General features: G+C 49.8%; 1 protein-coding gene across 1 annotated transcript in view; it reads right to left on the reverse strand.

Annotated features, from left to right (window-relative positions):
* NPLOC4 (NPL4 homolog, ubiquitin recognition factor) overlaps nucleotides 1-13,115 on the reverse strand; it is a 35,104-nt gene that overhangs the window by 14,478 nt on the left and 7,511 nt on the right. Inside the window, exons 5-12 of the mRNA XM_006270633.4 lie at nucleotides 11,461-11,509; nucleotides 10,489-10,583; nucleotides 9,279-9,402; nucleotides 8,443-8,622; nucleotides 5,258-5,344; nucleotides 3,653-3,724; nucleotides 2,912-3,038; nucleotides 318-478 (exon numbers count right to left, since the gene is read on the reverse strand). Coding sequence (XP_006270695.1) covers nucleotides 318-478; nucleotides 2,912-3,038; nucleotides 3,653-3,724; nucleotides 5,258-5,344; nucleotides 8,443-8,622; nucleotides 9,279-9,402; nucleotides 10,489-10,583; nucleotides 11,461-11,509 — 895 coding nt within the window. The remainder of the gene's footprint in view (nucleotides 1-317; nucleotides 479-2,911; nucleotides 3,039-3,652; nucleotides 3,725-5,257; nucleotides 5,345-8,442; nucleotides 8,623-9,278; nucleotides 9,403-10,488; nucleotides 10,584-11,460; nucleotides 11,510-13,115) is intronic.

Below are 13,115 nucleotides of genomic sequence, written 5' to 3' on the forward strand. Positions count from 1 at the left end.
AGGAGCGCAGGGCATGCAGTTACTTCAGGGTGCTGACTCCAAGCATGAGGCAGATCCCTGCAGCCTCTGCCTAGAAGTGAGAGATCCCGTGGCTACCACTGTGCTAGAGACCCAAAGAGCACTTTTACAAGAGGGGAAAAAGGAGCTCCCACAATCACCATATCCACGTGGTGACCAGTTACTGCTGAAAGCAGGTTGGGACCTCAGAGCTGCCCTCGGCCCAGCTGGACAGGCTCACTCCAGGCCCAGACCTTTTCCTGGCATCTCTTCCCCACCGCTCTCCCTCCAGATTCCTCCTGCCAGCTCCCACCTCTCACCTTGTAGAACACATCAGGCACGTACTGCTCACTGCTGGACTCCTTTGCGTAGCCGAGCTCCGGTGCATCCCGACACGGCAGCAGGCATTCATCCCGGACCAGTGCCATGCACTGGTTGGAGACCTGGTAACCCTCAAAGTGGACCTGGTTGTCGGGACCACCTAGGAGGGAGAGACACCACTTAGCACACCGGAGCAAGTCATTGTGGAGAGCAACGCGACCTGAACCAGCCACTGGCGTGCTGGGGAGCACAGCTGGCTATATTGGAGGTGCATTCAGGTAAGGATTCCCTACACTACTTTACACTGTGCACTATTTCAAGGGCATTTACTAGAGTGAAGCCCTGGGTTTTTACCAGTACTTAAATGGGGCCAAGACGTCAATCCCGGGGCCTCTGATCAGAGCCCTGTAGCCCCCCCTGTGTACCAAAGCTCTCCACAACTCAGTTCAGGACACAGTAGGGCTCATAACACCATGCTGGGCGTGGCAGGCTGGGGAAAGTGCCATGCTAAAGGTGGCTACTCCTTTGGTCCTCAAACTAGCACAGGTCGAGGCTTCTCCAGAGCACTACAGCGTGCAGTCTACTCAACAGCTCTGTCAGATATCTGTGCACGTGGCATTAAGGTTTATACTGCAAATTCCAGAGTGCAACAACATAGGCTGACCACATGGTAACACAAGCTAGGCAACCCAACCCAACTCCTCATGAAAAACTGGAAAGACTCTTACAACATGAAAGACTGGAAACTGAGACTAGCTGCAGCTACCATGGATCACACCTTGTGCACCACTGGAACATAAGCTGAAGGAGAACTGAACGCACAAAGATGGCAGGACAGTGGAGCTATCCATGGACCTAGGGTCTACTACAGGAAATGAAAATTACCAAGGGGATTTTAAAAAAAGGCAAAGCGGCTGAGACAAACTGCATAATTAGATTTATATTGCGCAGAAGGAAGAAATCAAGTGTTCAAACAGAACCCTGATGTGCTGATTTAATGAAAAAGAAATGAAGTTATCTGGAACAGAGAAAGAAAACCGGTTCCCATCTCCTCCAACTTCCAGCCTGTCACGCAGTGGTCTGGAGCAAATGCTCCTAGAAATGAACCATCAGCTGAGGCACAAAGAAGTCCTGAACAAGACTAATGATAAATTCCTCAATAAAACACCAGAGAGAGAGATACACATTCATCTTGCAATGAAAGATTGATGCGCTTAACTGCCTGGAATGTGTCAGGCAGCTGTCTGATCGCATGGGCCTGTCGACTGGAAAAGATGGCTTTTTTACTGAAAAATGCCTGGGGCCTAGTTTGGAAGCTCAGGGCTCAGCAAAGGAGGCAACAGGCTACCCCACTTGATAGTGGGTGCTGTGTGGAAGCTGTGCTTTCTCTCATCATTCAAAACACAACATGGGGAATCTGCTTCAGAGATGCCTTAAACGAATACAGCTGGGGCATCTCAGAGCTGAAGGGCAGATTGAACTTGTAATGCTACGACTTCCCCAGAACATGCCAAGATCTCCATGCGTTGGCCATGTGTGGCAGAGCATCCTGCTGGGGTCTTTGGAGAGAAGAGCTGGAAAGAGCTCTCTGTGGGATTCCTGCAGCCAATGCGATGGAGGCATGCAGACTATGCAGACTGCTTTCTTCTACTGATACATGCCTTACAGTGAACCACGCAGAGTAAACTCCTGAGGCGCCTACAGTCTCGTGGCACTGCATGCTGTCTCCATCATCCAAGCGGATGGGGGACTGGACATAATTCAGGTGGGAAGCCAGGGCATGGTTTCCTCAACACTTTCCAGGAGACTGTCTGTACCACTGCATTACTGGATACAACAGGTCTGGAAGAGTCCCATGCATGGCAGCCTTTCGCTAATCATCTAGCTGTCTCCCATGCTTAATATGGAGCTAACTTAAGAGGAGGTTAATCAGGAAGTGGGATCTAAGGGATCAAACATAGTAAAAGCTGCAATTAGAATCACAGACAATGAAGGTTGGAAGGGAGTTCAGGGGGTCACTTCTAGTCCAACCCCCTGTTCAAAGCAGGACCAGCCCCAACTACACCATCCCAGCCAGGGCTTTGTCTACCTGGGTCTTAAACACCTCCAAGGATGGAGATTCCACCACCTCTCTGGGGAGACTGTCCTAGTGCTTCACCACTTTCCTGGTGAGAATTTTTTTCCTGATATCCAACCTAGTTTCATGGTTGGTAGGGTCGGAAGCGACCCGAGCAGATCATCAAGTCTGACCCCCTGCCATGGGCAGGAAAGAGTACTGGGGTCAAACGACCCCAGCAAGGTGATTCTCTAGCCTCCTTTTGAAGACTCCCAGGGTAGGAGCAAGCACTACTTCCCTTGGAAGCTGGTTCCTAAACTTCCCTTGCTGCAACTTGAGCCCATTGCTCCTTGTTCTGTCATCTGCTCCCACTGAGAACAGTCCAGCTCCATTAGCACATGGAACAAGAGAAATCTATCACACACAATGGTTTGAATACTCCAAAAAAGAGCTTTGCCCAAGATTCAAGGGAGACAATCTGAAGGATGTCAGGTCAGGACGCAGTCCATGACAGGACAGCCCTGTGCCCGCTCATACCTGTAGCCACAACAGTGACAAACTTGGATCCAAAGTGTCCGTCTGGTGATAGGCGACATATGTTGGGCTGTTGGTTCTGGAAGTTCCCTGCTGTGATGCACTCCTCTGCACTTAGAAAGTATGCGTCCTGTGGGGAGGAGGGGAAGGAAACGGCAAACAACACTGAGCCAAGTTATGCACAACCAAGGCAAACTAGTGATGGCTTGTTAAAATAGACTTCTGTGCAAGACATTTGTGAGAGTGGAGAAGGGAATACTACAAATACTGCACGGGCCTCGGTATTGGAGAATCCCCAATTCACACTCCTGACTGTATAATCCTGGGCAAGTCACTTTAGATCATGCCTTAGTTTCCCCATCTTATGGGGCAGGGTAATATCAATTCCAAATCACAGGGGTGGAGGACAATGAACATTTAGGGCCAAAACACAGCATGCAAGTCTCATACGACAGCCAGTGGAGGCCAGCTGGCCGTCCAGCCTCCAAGGGATGTGCTGATAATTTACTGATTGCACTGACCATTCCTGTGAGCCTCTCCCAATCATTCACATCAGGAGTGAGTCAAGAGACTTCACATACAACCCTGCATTCCTCCCGTACACCTGCACAGGGCTCCTTCCATGTTCCACGAACTGCTCCAGAGACAGCACACGCCCAGCCCTCCGCTGGAGCCTTAAACTTCTCTGGGGCATGAGGCTACATGAATGGCCCAATCACCTGTAACACCACGCTTGCATCTCACCTTGTTTCGGCTGTACCGAACCGTTCCCTTCCGTGTATCTTCAGAGACCAGGTCTGTAAAGATCCAGCCGACCTGTAACAAAATAATTATAAACACAAAAATTAAAAGACATATGTCCCCTGCTAGTACAAGACACCCCTAGCTCCCTGTACCAGCCCACAAGCTCCTTCAGTCCACTGCCTGAAGGAAACAGCTCTTCAAGCAGCATCAAGCTCATCTCAACACAATCCACACGTGGTATTTCTCCACAGGAGAAACCTATTGGCTGCAGGTAGACCTCTCTGCTTCCCCCTCCTGCAACCCTCTGCAAAAGGTATTTGTTGCTCGACGGTTTGAGCAAAGCAGCATCAAGAACAACAGGAGGTAACAAAATGGCTCAGATGATGTCTGATGCATCCTGAATCCCAGCCTGCCCTCATTAAAAGATAATTTACTCACTATTTTCCACTGTATTAAAACACATCTCTCTTATTCCAATCCCTCCTTGCCTTTCCCTTCTACAGCATTGAGCCATCCAAGTGTATTGTGTCAGGGCTGATGGCGGTTTGTGTAGGACTACAAAGGATGGTTTGGAGAGGGATGGTCCTGCCTCAGGCAGGGGGCTGGACTAGAAGACTTCCGGAGGTGCCTTCCAACCCTACTTCTCTATGATCCAAGTACAAAATGCTGCTGCATGGTTACAGTAAAACCGGTAGACAAAGTGTGCACCACAGATGGGCAACCAAAGATCTGTAACTACGCTTTATGCAATTTTAACAAATCTGACGTGTTAAATAAAGGACAACTCGGAGTTCAAGAATCTACCAATTCCTTGCAGCAGATGCCAGCGTGAAGAGCTCAGGGAACAAGGAAAGGTCTCACCAGTGTTGTTTGTGGGTTGAAGGACAAAGACAAGACTTGAGGCACAAGAGAAACCAACCTCAGAAAATCTCAGCGCACCTAAATCTTCCCCTTTGCAAGGCATTACGAGGACTGTCCTTGCAGAAGGGAAAGTTCAGTATTGCCCAAAAGCAAACAGCAGGCAGAGGATGCTGAAATCTCTGTATCTTGAGTCAGTCAAGGTTGCAGACCCAAGAGAAATAGCGGCCCAAGAGCTGAACCCTGCATGCAAGATCACGCTTGCCAAGGGCAGTCTAAACAGTTGCGTGGAGGGAGAATTCCAACCATCAGAGCCTCAGCTCTAGAAGGTCAAACACGGACCCTCGCAGAGAAGGGACAAAACCCCCAAAAGACAACTCCACCCACAGCTGTGTTGAATTAGCACTTCCCACAGAGGTGCTACCAGAGAGTGCTCACTGGAGGGAAGAGAAATGAAGAGCTGTGCTCCTGCTCCTCTAAATCCTTTGATGTTAAGACAGAGGGCTATTGGCTTATATGGAGCAGCCCTGCTGTCCTGCTCAATACTTGCACTGAGGGAAATGGTTTCATCTTTCTCTAACACTTAAAAACATAAAAGCTCCTGGCACCCGAGAGGGGGTTTCAGAACGCATCCCGTCTTAATTCAACCCCAGGAAGCTGAAGAGAATTGATGCCAGATGAGCCTCCCGTGACTGCTGCAGAGAACCCTGGATCTGAAATCCGTGCTCTCCGACAGCGCTTGGCTACCTTTCTCAGGCCGAGTTTTGCGGCAATCTCATCCACCACCTCTGCTTTGGGATCTTCTAGGATCTCCAGGCTGTTCTGTGTGCCGATCTGCAAGGGAAGAGGAGGCAATTAAGGACCCGCCCCGAATTCAAAGATAACAAGTACTGTTCTTATGGGTTTAGCCCTTTCAGGGAGATGCTCTTGTGTCAAAAGACAAGGGACTGGGAAAGAGAGTTTCCGGACTCTGTTTCCTGCTCCAGGTCTGGAAAGTCATCTGAATCAAACGAGTGCAAACCTAGTGCCAAAGGTGGAAGTATCCATCCCAAGGAATTACTTAGGCTAAATTGGCAAAGCACAATGGGACTCGTGAATGAAAGGCTTTATCAATGCCTGCATAAAAATCGAGCCTTTGGCCGTCTCTAAGCCCCTGGAGAAAGGAAAACATTATATAATCTTTCCCAAGTCCCAGTCACCCTGCCAGCTTTAGGTTCTGGCTGTGTCAGTTTGAATGCAAGAGCGGTGCTCAGGGAGGAACTCCGTGACTCCAAGAGCACCCGCCCAGGTCTCCGCTCCAGCTCTGGAAAACACAGCTCAGCCATCTGGGCGTGATTTAGGAGCCAGCAGTTGGGGCTTTGGGGTTTCTCTGCCAAACACTACAGTGGAGCTTTCTCTCCATGGGATAATGGCGACTTCCTAGCAAAACCCTGATGTAGAGGAAGAGCAACTGGGAGCACATTCATTTCCAAACCCACGTATCCCAGCAACACACACGGGCTGAAGAGTGACACCGGGGCAAGATGATGTGATGCATTGTGCTGGCATTGCCCAGAACTGGCAGAGACATTACAGGCAAGGGTGGTCACAGGAGTGTGCGGCAGACACTTAAAGATCCTGTGATACCTTCCACACTCATCCCAAGAAAGTTTGTATGTCACTCCAAGGTCATGAGTAACAGCACTCATGCTCCATCCTTCCCCACACACATAGGTACATCTAGTTCCCTACCGCCCACCACACAGGGGCTAAACACACTGACATTCCTAATGTCCAAAGCAAGGAATCACACTCAGGCCGAAAACCTGTCCTTGTCCCTAGGGCTTGGCAGGGTTTCTATGCCATCGATTGCACACTGCAGCTGACAAAGGTGCCAAACTCCACTCTGCTCCCTTGCCTTCTGCAGGCTTCATAGATGCTTATGCCTGGTGCGAAGGCAGCTGGCGGTTTAGCAATTACACAAGAGCTGCTGCTTCCCGTGCTCCTCCTGATGTGCTTTATGGCGCTTACCTCGCTTCCAATCCAGCTTTGTGTTCCTGTATCTTTACTAGCAAGTAACATGGTACAGGACATGTACAGCACGGCCTCCAAACAGCTGTCTGCTGCAACACCCAAGCACTACCAAGGTGACCTTGCACCTGAGTTTCAAACAGACCAAACATCTGGCAGCTCAGTTCCATTCTGGATGAACGCGAGTCTGGATACTCTAACAAGCCCAACTCTGGCGCTTTCTGATGCCCCTGCATCTTCTTCCTGCTGCTCTACTCTCTCTCTGCGGCTCAAGACTCCTTGGTTGTATCATTCAACTTCCAATTCCAGGCTCCAGAGGATCTGACCCATCTAAAGTTACATAAGAGACTGAACAATTGGGAAATGCTGGCCCTAAAAGAGAAGGCAGGCCCTGCGCAGACACGGCCAGAGGGCTCCCGGCGCAGTGACCAGCGCCATCTAGTGATTTTCACCCATGACAGCTCTTAACTGCATTTTCATATCCTCTTGGCACTTCTGGTTCTACGAACAGAAACCCAAATGCCAGAGCAGAGACAGAGCAGAAACTGAGAGACAAGCTAGTAAAGGGAATCAGTCTGAAAAGAAGCACGATGACCAGCTCACCAAGAGGCATCCCAAACCCTGAAGGGAAGGCCGCTGAAACAGCTGGTTACATTCTCAGATGCAATGAAAACGCTGATTTTTTCTCTAAAATACAAGGTACCCAAAACGTGTCGAGTTTCAAGCATTCTGTCATAGACATAGCTCTCTTTCCTGAGCAGCATCAGTGGATAAACTGAATATGAGCCAAGAGTGTGCCCTTGTTGCAAAGAAAGCTAATGGCATCCTGGGCTGTGTCAGGAGAAGTGTTGCCAGCACGTCAAGGGAAGTGATTTTTCCCCTCTGTTCAGCGCTGGGGAGGCCGCATCGGTGTCCTGTGTCCAGTTTTGGGCCCCCCACCACAGAAAGGATGGGGGCAAATTGGAGAGGGTCCAACAGAAGGCAACAAAAATGGTTTGGGGGCTGGGGGACATGACTTACAAGGAAAGACAGAGGGAACTGGGCTTGTTTAGTCTACAGAAGAGAAGACTGAAGGGGGATTTAATAAGCAGCTTTCACCTCCCTGCAGGGGGGCTGCAAAGAGGCTGGAGCTGGGCTGTTCTCAGCGGTGGCAGATGAGAGGACAAGGAGCAATGGGCTCACATTGCAGCAAGGGAAGATATTAGGAAGAATTTTCTCACAAGGAGGGTAGTAAAACACTGGCACTGGTTACTCAGAAAGGTTGTGAAGCCTCCATCCTTGAAGGCTTTGAAGACTCGACTAGACAAAGCCTTCACTGGGATGATGTAGTTGGGGCTGGTCCTGCTTGGAGCAGAGGGTCGGACTAGATATGACCTCCTGAGCTCCCTTCCAGCCCTCATGGTCCATGATTCTGCTTGTGCAGACAGTGCCAAGATACTTTTGATACAACACTGTTAAATGGTTTTGCTAAACTTAAGAGCAGCAAACGTCTCCAAAAGCAGGCTTTAAGATTTGCCAAAGCAAAAGCACTCCTTAGCAAAGCCTTTGAAATCCAGCAATTCAGAACCCCCAAAGTGAAAGCCATTGGTATGAGCCTGCTTTTGCTTTCAGGTTAAAGGTCTCAGCAAAGAGAAGATCCAAGTTGTCTGGTTTCTTCAGTGGCGACAATTTGAGTCAACAAGTTGTTGCCTACGAAAGTCTGTACCTCTTTGAACCAGTTAGGCTCTAAGGTGGCAGCCCGCCTTGCCTTCTGCCTGACTTCAGACTAACATGGCTAACCACCGCTCCCCTCATCACAATGCGATTTTAAGGTGACAGGCTCTTTAGGATCTCCCGTCAGAAACGGGATTGTGGAAGTGGGCTCTGCGCTTCCCGTGCTCAGGGAACAGACGTGTGACAATCTCACCCCGAGTGATTTTTACCTGTGGAGGTTCATAGATGGCAGCAACCTCAGCCCGGATGCCCAGAGGGATGTCCTTGTGCTCTGTGTACCGCCCGTACAAATACCCCAGATGCTGGTTCCCTGTCTTTCTCCAGAAGTCTAGGAAGCGGTCAGCAATCGTGTGGTTCTCGAACATGATGTTGTCGACATGCCTGTATTTCTGTAGCGAGAACACGAGTCCCTCAGGCCGACTCCAGACTTCTTCCAACCCAACTGTGTGCCGCCCGCCCCACCCCCCGCTGCAAAGTCCCCTGGTCCACCCTGGCTGTAATCCACCAGTGAAGGGGAAGGTTAGAGAGGCTGCTAATGCCAAGGAAGGAAGGCAGAGCTAGCTGGATTGTTGCCTCCTTCTTGAGATTGCCCTGATCCTTTCTGCTCGCTCCAAGGGGCAGGTCCAGAACACCTCTTCCCACCCCCTGAGGCAGCAGACTAAGGACAAAACACTCAGGGGGCTCAGATCCCAAATCACTGGACAACGGATCTGACGCTCCTCTGTGACTATGACAGACTGTGGGAAGGCAGTGGGTTACACTGAGAGAGTACAAGTGGTTTGGGGCTGCACATGGAGAAAAGCCAAGATTCACCCTCCTAGCATGTGGGAATCCTGCTGTCCTCTGCCCGAAGAGGAAATGGCTGAGTCAGGCACACTTCAGAGCCCCTCTGCTGTAGCTAGAGATTAGCACAGCCACTGCCTCTGCACAGGCTCTGTGCTGCAACAGCTGCTCTCTGCAAAGCTCTTCCTCTCCCAGAAGTGTGGCAGGTGAATAATGCCTCGGCTGTCTGAAAGGACAAGGGGTCCCCTGCAATGGGTCTCACCTGTCTGTTGAGAGTGATTGCGCTTGGCTGACACTTGGTGCAAATGCCTTCTGGCCAGGGCGGATGCCCTTCACACCCAGACTTAATCTTGCAGCTGATGTTTTCCAATGCAACAAACTTCCCTCTGAAGAAGAAAGGTGGCTTTAGCTAGCACACTGCCTGCCTCCGCCTCCTCCATAACCTAGCCAGCAAAGCCCCTTGTGTGCAATGGGCTTCCCAAGCTTCGCTTCTCCAGAAAACACCCCACCAGGCATGGCGTGCCTGGGATCCCCGTGTACAGCCCACAGGAGTTCTAGTACTGGAAGCCAGAAGCCCTGACCCTTGCCAGCCTAACGACTGGACAGCTCTTAGTATCCATGGCTCTTGCCAAAGCAGGTAGGAAATCCTTTAGACCCAGCTGGAACAGCTTATGTGCCATATAGAGAGGAACATGTCCTACAGCATGGGCAAAGCGCGAGCTTTCTTTGTGTGCCCACAGAGCTCCATGCAGGGTGCTGCCCTCCTTGAATGAGGGCATGTCCATTTGGAGTCTTATCTCCCCAGGACAGCATGCAGGGGGAGGAGGAGCCACACGCTTCAGTTCTTTGCCTGTCCTAATTCTGGCAAGTTTTCCACCCCAAGCTTTGGGGATGGGGACATGCAATCCTTCACGGGCAGCAGGGGCAGTATGCCCCTCAGTCTGAAATTAGCACCTGGTGCCTACTGCCCGGGTGAGGGAGAGACACACGCATATCAGGACGGGCATTTCCCCACTCTGGTACTTATCCTGGCCCCTTTCTCCAGTGTACTGGAGTGTTTCTATTAATCTATTTAGGCTCAGAAGCCCTCAGGGCGGGAGGGAAAATGCCACTTTGCAGACCACAGACACAGAGAGACTAAGGGGTCTGGGTGAGGTCACACAGGAGTTGGTGGCGGAGGAAGAGGTGGCCCTAATGAGATCTGAATCTCTGCTCTTCTATCAATCCAAAAATCAACATAAACAGCAATGGATTGTGGCTAAAGCATCCCAGACCCAGCCCTGGTCTCAGCCCACTCCTCCCTTCAGTTTGAGGCCCAAATTCCTGGCTCACTGATCACATCAGGCTTTCACTTCACTCCACGTGACCTTCTTTTCAACGTTGGCAACACTGCTGGCAAGCACCTACCCTGCTGCAGATGGAAGCGACCCTCAATTCTACGATTCATTGCCCATAAAAGCTGTGAATCTTACTTGTCTGCTCCGCCGGTCAGCTTCCTGATGTAGGCATGGAACGACATGTGCTTCACAGGAGGTTCCAGGTGGTTTAAATAATCCTCATCAAAAGGCTGCCAAAAACACCACACAAAGGAAAGCCAGGTCAGACACCTGTCTGAAAACACACTGATCATCCAGCAAATGGATGTTCTAGATTCAGTTCTTCCAGCTCCCAATGTGGAACCAATCAAGACATCCAAGCTCTTTTTTTGCCCCCACCCATGGCAGCCTATCACTGTGTCAGGAACAGCAGGGCTTTACAACAGCAAGTTTTATTATTGCTTCAAATTTGTTCAAAATGCACTTTCTTCTCCACAAATCAGCACCCTTGTGCCTTTGAGGCAAGCGGGTTTTGTTTTTAATATAACGACAAATAAGACCAGCTGATCCAACGAAGTCAAAGGACTCTGAGGCTATTTGAGAGAAAGAGACCGCAGCGATTTGTGGAGGCTTCTGCGGGGCGGAGAAGACTGTTGTTATACACTGTAAAGCCAACAGATCAGAGTAGCAGTAGGCGTTATTATGGCTGGTTGTACTCTAAACAGGGTGCGGTGGACTTTGTGGAGAAATGGTGAGATCTGGGGGAGGGAAGCGATGGCAAGGAGAGGCAGAAATATCCAGAGGAAAATTGAGAGGGAAGGGGGAAAAAAAAGTCTTGCGCTAAATAGCCTGAGCTTCTGAAAGCACTTTCTGTGAAACCCATTAACACAGAAAAACAGATGCCTCCAGCATCATAAATCCAAGGCCAGCGCTATGGCCAAAGGGCTGGTTCTTCAACTAGGACTTGTACGGCCAGGAGGCTGCAGGTAAAATGCATCAGGACTCTGCCTCCTTGAACTGCTATTATCATGCAGAGGGAGGCGTAAAAAGAGGTTTTTAAGCAGGAAAAGCAAGTTGAGTCAGAATCCCTCCTCCCTGCTGTTTTCCACAGTGATCTCAAATCCTTACCTCGAGTGGTACGCAATGCACGCATTTACCCAAGGGGCCATGTCGACATCTGTGGGAAGAGAAGCAAAATTAGCACCAGCCATGTTTCCAAATGGAAAAGCTATTCATGGCCAGCTTTTACAGCCTCCTTCAGCGGAGGGATTTGGAAGAGCTATCTAAGTCCTAAGCCGCAAACAATTCCTACTCCATTACTGAATGCTATACTGGGGGTCATCGAATAATCCTCTCACACGTGCTGAAAGCAAGATCTTGCATTTAACCCGCGTCTGAAGTCAAGATCAAACATTTCTTAATCTATCTGCTCCACTGGCAGGCAGCTCTGCTAAGCAGTCACACACACCAGTTTCAAATTAGAACTTCTAATTTTTCACAACTTGGATTTGGCTCCAGGCTCGAGCACACACAATCCTTTATGGCAGAGGGGAGGGGTCGTTTACAGAACAAAACCCCACACACGTGCTTTTTTTTTTTTTTTTTTAATCAGCTGCTCATGGAGGGTCGAGGAACACAGAGCGAAACCTGCTTATCTGACTGGCAAAGTCTTGTTGGACTGAAGACAAAACAAAAAGGGGGAAAAGTCCCCTTTCGAGGTGACCTTCTAAAAGAAAGAGGAGCGGTACAACAGCAATAAGAACAACTGGGCAGTGCTGGGTATTCAGAGAAAGTCTCTGCGGATGAATGCAGTTACTGGCTCTCGCAAGGAAGATATGGATGAGAGCCAGTTGCAGTGCTGCTTTTAACGAGGCATTGTGGCAGATAATGTACATAAAAGGCCGCTAATGCACTCAGCAGTATGCCAGCAGCCCATCACGCTTGGATTGACAGGCAGCCACAAATATGGGCAAAATCCTGAGCAGGAGCTTTTCCTCACAACTACCTAGAGTTAGCACTGCCTCCCCACTAAGAACAATACCTTTGTTTGTTCTTCAGGAAATGTGTGGTCAAGCTAAAGATGCTGCTTTTACCGGAGAGAGTTTCGCCTTTGTTGTGTCAATAATGACCTGACATTTCCCTCATTTATCGCTGCTCGGGAAGCTTACAGAGCATTCTCCATTCAAAAGCTAAGCCTTTCCCATCTCCCTTTCGGCTGTGGCACTAGAGATAAAGCCCATGGAGACAAGAGGACAGGGCAAGGCTTCCACCTTTAAAAAATTCCCTATCTGGCTTTGGCTCAACATCTTTGTGAAGCGACTTCTCTTGCGGGGATGGAGCTGTGAAGCTGAGGGCAGGCGTTGAAGTCACAGCTGCATGTACCTTCTCCAGCAAGTAATGCATAACAGAAGTAGCCACTGAGACCTAAGACTTCTTGTTCATTTGGCTTTAATTAGCACCTATTTCAATGCAATATTTATTACTCCTACAGGAATAGAACAGCTCAGCAAGCGCCCCTCCCAGCAAAGGCTCTCAGGGAAAGCCACACCTCAAAAACTAAGCAAGTAGCTTCCCTTTATAGAAGGGGAAACTGAGGCCCAAGACAATAGAGAGCCAGAAGTGAGCTAGGTATAGATCCTACTAGCCACTAGAGAGCATTTCCTCTGCCCCCTGGGCTTCTTACTGCCTGCTGGGCCTGGAGCTCACACACGAGCTCTCACGTCACATGTTTGCTCTCTGACCCCTTAGGATACTATGTCAAGGAACTACTGTGGAGAGACAGT

Source organism: Alligator mississippiensis, chromosome 8 (assembly GCF_030867095.1).
Source record: "Alligator mississippiensis isolate rAllMis1 chromosome 8, rAllMis1, whole genome shotgun sequence".
In the NCBI taxonomy this organism is placed as follows: Eukaryota; Metazoa; Chordata; order Crocodylia; family Alligatoridae; genus Alligator; species Alligator mississippiensis.